This window comes from Calidris pugnax, unplaced genomic scaffold (assembly GCF_001431845.1).
Source record: "Calidris pugnax isolate Ruff unplaced genomic scaffold, ASM143184v1 scaffold23, whole genome shotgun sequence".
In the NCBI taxonomy this organism is placed as follows: domain Eukaryota; kingdom Metazoa; phylum Chordata; class Aves; order Charadriiformes; family Scolopacidae; genus Calidris; species Calidris pugnax.
In genome coordinates this window covers 630,010-636,783 of record NW_015090772.1, presented here as the reverse complement: position 1 = coordinate 636,783, position 6,774 = coordinate 630,010, and the positions used below count along the sequence as shown (strand labels likewise).

The window sequence follows — 6,774 nt, the reverse complement described above, 5'->3', positions numbered from 1 at the left end:
ATTCTGTGATTTCTAACTTTCCGGGCAGGTTTTCTAAATAATGAACAACCCCCTCCCCCCAAAAAAAAAAAAAAAAATATAGAGGAAATATCTTACCAAATCATTCCCTGGTTGAAGACCAAACCCAAAACATTGCCACTGATGTCAAACTCTGCGTAGGATGGCTGCATGGGGAAAGAAAGGAGAGTTTGTTGTGGCTATAGGTACCAGCTGTTGTTTGCTGCTGGGTATGAGGATGCTTATTTAAAGCTGGTAGGAAGGGATTTCTTCCTTTTCATTCCAATTGAATGACCATCAGCAGCACAGGGAAAGCAAAATTTGAGCTGCTGCTTCTCTCTTGGCTTGCTGAAAATTGGAAAGGTGTACGGAGGTGCTCAGAGTTGCTCTGTGTTTCTGTCTTCTCCCCACTAATCTATAACCAGCTGTGGGCACAGGAGCCATGGCATGGGACTGGGTTTTACACTCCAGCTGGTGTGCCTGGCTACGGGATTACAGTTCTACCCTGGTGAAATATTGAATGTTTAAAAGGTGATAATGATGAGCTGGCGGGCAAATGCTGCGCCAGATACTTTCATGTGCTCAGGTCTTGCAGCAGCGGGCTGCTGGGGGGCAGAAACAGAGGGCAAAGGGAGAGAAATATGAGGGAATATATGACCTGATGGGTATCTGGTGGCATTTCGCTCTGTACTAGCCAGTAGTTAGGTTGTATTTTATCTGGTGTGGGTGTTAATGGTGAGAGACCCAGAAACAAGCTGCCCTAATCTATTGACAGTATTTGTTATTTTATAAATTATTATCCTGGTAGACTTGCCTGTGGTGAACCTGCTGTTTCTCCTACATTTATCTGCTTTTGTGCACACACAACTCAGATTACTTTTTTTGGCAGCTTGAAATATGTATAAAGCTTTTCATCTACATTTTCTTGAAAAAAACATTATTTTTTTTTCCCCCACTGAAATGCAGAAAACACGTTTTTAAGAAATGATGGGTGATGCCATTTCGCTCTGTACTAGCCAGTAGTTAGGTTACTCCATATAAAGCTGTATTTTATCTGGTGTGGGTGTTAATGGTGGGAGACCCAGAAACAAGCTGCCCTAATCTATTGACAGTATTTGTTATTTTATAAATTATTATCCTGGTAGACTTGCCTGTGGTGAACCTGCTGTTTCTCCTACATTTATCTGCTTTTGTGCACACACAACTCAGATTACTTTTTTTGGCAGCTTGAAATATGTATAAAGCTTTTCATCTACATTTTCTTGAAAAAAACATTATTTTTTTTTCCCCCACTGAAATGCAGAAAACACGTTTTTAAGAAATGATTTATGTTTGAAATGCCCCGTGCAGCATGTCTGTTTTTCACTCAATTTGCATGTACTTAATACTGCCAGCAGCTCATAAAGTTGAGGTTTAAGATGCTTGTCTTCTATGATGAAAACTGAAAAGGAGCCCAGTCAAGAGCCTTGCTTAGCTGACTGCTCACAGCTTTGGGAAGGGATGGGTGCAAACGTTATTTTCTTTGTTCTTTTTATTCCAGTCCATTTCTGCTTCAGATCTTTAGCTAGAGGTTAATATTGGCTTCTGTCTCCCATGAAAACAAAGGCAACTTTCAGTGCCTGCTGTCCTCTGCCTGGAGTACTTCTGTGTGAGAAGGCTGGGTTAGACAAGAGACTTATCCACTATATGCATTAGAAAAACACGTGTACAGTTGTGCTGGTGCCCATGCTAGGCTGGGTTAGAAGGCTAAACCATCTTTCACTCCTTTTTCATTCCTGGGCCGGGGGGGAAAATAAAAATCCCAACCTCTACTTGAGCACTAATGGAGTAATACACTGAATAGGTGAATCTCCTAAAGATGTAGGAGAAAAAGAGGAGGGAAGCCCACGGTGCTTTCTTCTTTCTATTACTACCACGGGAGCTGCTTGGCATGAAAGGAGAATTTTGCCTTTGCCAGATCACAGGGTGCAAACCCTCTAGTGCTGCCCCATGTTATGGGCTGCAACTTGACGCTACTAATAAATGTTAGTAATAAATAACAGTCCTCATAAATAAAGGCTGGGTTGGACTCCTCGTTTGCAAAAAATGACCTGCTGGAGCATGTCAGTCTGGTCGTCCCCTGACAGATACTGCATGGGGGTTGTTTCTCAGTGCAAAATCATCTCACAGCCTGGCTGGGCTGATGCTGAACGCCACAGGAAAGGAGAGAGGGAGGTGCAGAATAAGCCCTAAAGCAGCTCTTTTAAATTTGGCGGAGAGGTGGAGGATGGATGTCCAGGAAATTTATTTATTTTTTTATACATCAAGAAGTGCCTGTAGGACAGAAGAGGCTTCCAGCTATTTGTACAATGAAGATCTTAAGAATGAAAAAAACCCCATGTGGTATTTCTAAAGGTTGTTTTGAGGAAAGCATATTAAAAATAAAATAAAATCAAAGGCAGCTAGTGAAGTCAGAGGAGGAAATGGCCAGGAGGAGGAGGAAACCAGAAACTTCAGCAAAGCTGTGTCTTGTCAGCACATGCAGTGGGAGCAATTGCGTGCTGCTTGGCTGCCGGGGTTTTCTCTGAGCTCCAAAATCCCACGTTCCACCCTGGGAAGTATCCTCTGCCTCCCCCAGAAGAAATGCCAAAAAGTCCATGAGCAGCAAAATGCCTGCTATGCCCTGACTGCCCCTGCTTGACCAGGCCCCTGTAGACACCTGCAAAGCCCACCTCTGCTCTTCTCCAGACCCTTTCTGGAAACCCTTCCAGTATGGCAAGTAGGCAGCTGGTGCACTGACATAATTGTATTCTTGCCAGGTATTTCCATCTCTCCCTGAATCCATCTGGTTTTGTCACTTCTTATGTGAAACAATGGATTTCTTTTTTTTTCTTCTTTCTTCTTTTCATTATTTTGTGCTGTATTTGTGCAGCTCCACTACTGGCTGCTTTGGTAACACAGCCTTTATGAATACCAAAGAGCCCAGCACTGTTGTGTGTTGTGCATACAGGAGAGAGGAAGGAAATGCTCCTTGCTCCACTGCAGCAGAAGTTGCACCAGCTTCCAGCATTGATCAGAAAATGATGCTGTGAGTAAAGCACACTACTGCCTGTGAGGTGGACAACGAGCAGGAAGGTCTGGGGCTTTGAGAAGGGGTATAGAAGGTTTGAGGTTATAACAAATGAATGAAGATCAGATTAATTTTTTTTTTTAACTTCATGTTTTAAATGCCTGAGGTGGGAGAGAGATGTATTTTTGTAGGATTCTTTCTGGGATGAAGCTGACTGATGCAGAGAAGTGATGCAGATACTACCTACGCCAACTAAATTATCAGGCAAGACCAGAGAACCACTGGAATAATTCAAAACAAATCTGTAGCATTTGAACAAATGGTCCTAAATCACTTCTATCTTCCCAGCTACAAGACATTGACTTACAAATCCAGCCTCTAGGTCCCAGCACCAACAGTAATTCATAAATCTGACGAAGCAAGCTCGGATGAAGTCTCCCACCAGGATGGTTATGTAGGTCACCAGGATATCGGACACGGTGAGCCTTACGAACTCCTGCAATTTAAAACAAGGAAAAAACAATTAGCTCCTATAATTTCAGTAGCATATTTGGGATTGCATTTTTTTTAATTTTTTTATTAAGCCATTTGTCTTTTGTCTGACAGTAGCCTTCAGAAAGGCATGCTATGAGCAAAACTCTCTGCTGGTTTTCAAGCACTTGGCAGTGCCCAAGCTTTACCTCTGTGCTTGGGAACCATGAGCTCTGTTAGAGCTGGTAACCCTGATAGTTGTTGTTAGCGTTGCTGACTGCGCTGTATGTTGTGGCAACATGTAAAATGTGAGCAGAATGTTAATGCTGCAGTGATGCTGGTGTAAAACATGCATATGCCAAGGGTAATTTTGATTGTGGAGAGCTCTGCTATAGCTCAGCTCCATAACCTTCCTGTGGTCTCCTGAGGAATTTGCTAAGTTGTGAACAAGAGCTGTGAGGAAGTGTGGAGAGGTGTGCAAGACAAGAAGGGTAAAACGGCAAGCAGAAGTAAGATTTGTAGGATGGGGATGGCTGATGTCCCAAGGATTCAAAAGGAAAAACGCTGACAAGAAAAGGTTTAAAAGTCTGAGGGGGGGGAAGAACCTCAAGGATTTGGAGGATGACAGCTCAGTTGCAGTGAGGATCAGTCTCTTCCAAGGAGCCACGGTGGCTGGTCTTTCCTCTCTTGACTGAAAACAGCTTGGCTGGTGAAGACCCATTGAGTGTACACACTAAGGCATAGCCTTGTAGCTTGGTTAAGCCATAGCTATCTATATCAGCCAATAAATAACTGCTTTTGCTTTTTAAGTGGTGCATAGTCTGGCTGCAGACCATCTTGAAAGTTGCCCAAAGTGGGAAGGTTGCAGGGTGGGTTTGTGGGGTGAAACTCTGAAGACCTGAAGGCCACCCTGTGTCCGTTCCAGAGAGATTATTTTTGCCTAATTCTGCTCTTGTTCCCTGGTGTCATGAGTCCCCTTGGTGCGTGTCCTCTGGTTGGGTTTTACCAACATGCTCTGAAGCTTCCCTGCAATGTGAACTGAAGTGGAGCAGTAAGTGGCAAAGAGAGGTTCCTTCAAAGGAAGAATCAGCCGTGATCTGAACCAAAGCATGATGCAGGCATGGCTGCAGAATACCCAGCCTCTTCTGCCCTTCATGGAAAAGGCCACAGAGCTGTGCATGCCCTGGGCACATCTAGCTGGGAATTTCACCACCACAGCTTGAGAACTGCGGCCAAGGATTTATACTTTATGCGAGATTCAGGAGAGGAGATGCCTTTTGCGAGGAAAAAAAGTCAAGTCTGGAAATGCTAAAAACATCAACAACAACCCCAAAGCAGCCCAGAGCCTTACTACATAATGAATTTCTTACAATGCCAACAGTTGTCTCCCAGCAGGGTCCCCTGGGCACGTCTGCAGGATCAAGGGGAGGTGGGGTGGCGGTGCTGCCGTTGCCTGCAGATGAGTTGTGGTGGCCAAGCAGTGTCCAGCGCGTGATGTTCTTCACCACATCCTCTTCAGCCAGCTGCAATGAAGAGACCCCCCCGGCCAAAAATGTCAGGAAAGGGGGCCCCAGAGGATGTGGTTGGAGACACCCAAGGGTGTTGTGTTTCCCCATCCTCCCTACCAGTTACTATACTTTATATAAGCATTTGCTGACAAGAGAATGGCAGTGCTGTCGTGGGAAAGGCAAATAGCACAGAAACCCCTTCCCTTTTGCCAGGAGCAGGGGAGCAGCAGCCCCTTCAGACTGACAGCAGCTCGGGGCACTGTGAGTTTTTGGGGAGCCAGGCCTCCTGCAAAACCAGTGTGTGCAGAGGGAGCTTCCACCCAGTTCTCCTTCCTCGCTTTCTTCATCGTTTTTTCGGGGCAGAGTAAACCGCCCTGATTCCTCCAGTTCTTCTCAGCTTAGAACAGTCCCATTTTTTCCTGCAGATTAGTTGGACGTTTATCCTTCCCTGCAGTTATCTGCCCGCAACATGCAGGATAATGTTAGAGAGGGGAGGGCAGGGGAAAAGGATTATAAACTATATCCTCGGGGTCTGCATTAATAGAAATTGCAAATAGTGTCAGATGGAGAAAAAAAAAAATTGTGTTATCCTAACAGGCTGTGATTATCGGAGACAATAACCACTGTCTCTTCTGGGCTGTAAGAGTCTCTCTGGCAGCCCCTCTTGGTTGTGAGTCTCCCCAGAGCATCACAGCCGGTGCTGGGGAGGGTCAGGGAGGGGAGAAGAGGGTGATTGTCTCTGCTGGGGTAGGCTTTGCTCCCCCCTGGCTCTTGGCAGGGCTAGTGGAACGTGGGCTTTTCGGCTCAGCTCTTACTTTTTCGTTGACGTCATCCATCAAAGCCAACAAGAAGGTGTAGAGGTTCCCGAGGAAGAGGGCGAAGATGCGCCCCAGCTGCCACTTCAGCCCGATGCGGGGATGGTAATTTTCCAGCGCAGCGATGGTTTCAAACAGGGGAGGGCAAAACATGCCCAGCAAGGACATCACGATTTCAACCTGCCACGTGAGGAAAAGAAGATTACCCCCAATAGCATAGTCATAGAGTCATAGAGAGTCATAGAGTTGTCCAGGCCGGAAGGGACCTCCAAAGGTCATCTAGTCTGACCTCCCTGCAGTCAGCAGGGACACCCCCAACTAGACCAGGTTGCCCAGGGCCTCGTCGAGCCTCACCTTGAATATCTCCAGGGAAGGGGCCTCAATCACCTCCCTGGGCAACTTGTTCCAGTGCTCCACCACCCTCACAGTGAAGAACCCTCTCCTAATCTCCAGTCTAAATCTGTTCCCCTCCAGCTTGAAGCCATTGCCCCTCGTCCTGTCACTGCAGGCCTTTGTAAACAGGTTCTCCATAGCCTTCCTGTAGGCTCCCTTCAGGTACTGGAAGGCCGCATTAGTCAATGGCAACTATCTTTCTTAGAGCAGAGGGAGGGCTGCTGGCAACTCATCAGCAACTGGTTGGAGCTTCCAGAAGGATTTATTAAAGGAGAGGGTTCCAAAGCAAGCTCAGCTCCTGGCTTTGCTTAGTGTGCAGGCAGCACAGCGTCAGACCCGGGGCTGGGTTGCATGGCTTGCTCTTGCGGGAGCACTTTGGCTGTTATCTCAAAGGGATGAGCTCTGAAGAATTTGTTCCCTGTCAGCCCAGGCTCATGAATATTTAGGTTCCTCGAGTCCCTCATAGCACTGCTTGCATCAGCTCCAAGGTTCTTATTTTAGTTTGGGAGGAAGCACAAGACTTGGCTTGTGTGTGTAGAGA

General features: G+C 46.3%; 2 protein-coding genes across 2 annotated transcripts in view; one reads left to right on the top strand and one right to left on the bottom strand.

Annotated features, from left to right (window-relative positions):
* The window catches only part of MYRIP (myosin VIIA and Rab interacting protein), a 414,556-nt gene that overhangs the window by 15,174 nt on the left and 392,608 nt on the right, over window positions 1-6,774 (top strand). The gene's annotated exons all lie outside the window — the stretch shown is intronic.
* LOC106887808 (transmembrane channel-like protein 2) overlaps window positions 1-6,774 on the bottom strand; it is a 37,268-nt gene that overhangs the window by 7,590 nt on the left and 22,904 nt on the right. Inside the window, exons 14-17 of the mRNA XM_014941552.1 lie at window positions 5,841-6,020; window positions 4,888-5,040; window positions 3,414-3,542; window positions 97-164 (exon numbers count right to left, since the gene is read on the bottom strand). Coding sequence (XP_014797038.1) covers window positions 97-164; window positions 3,414-3,542; window positions 4,888-5,040; window positions 5,841-6,020 — 530 coding nt within the window. The remainder of the gene's footprint in view (window positions 1-96; window positions 165-3,413; window positions 3,543-4,887; window positions 5,041-5,840; window positions 6,021-6,774) is intronic.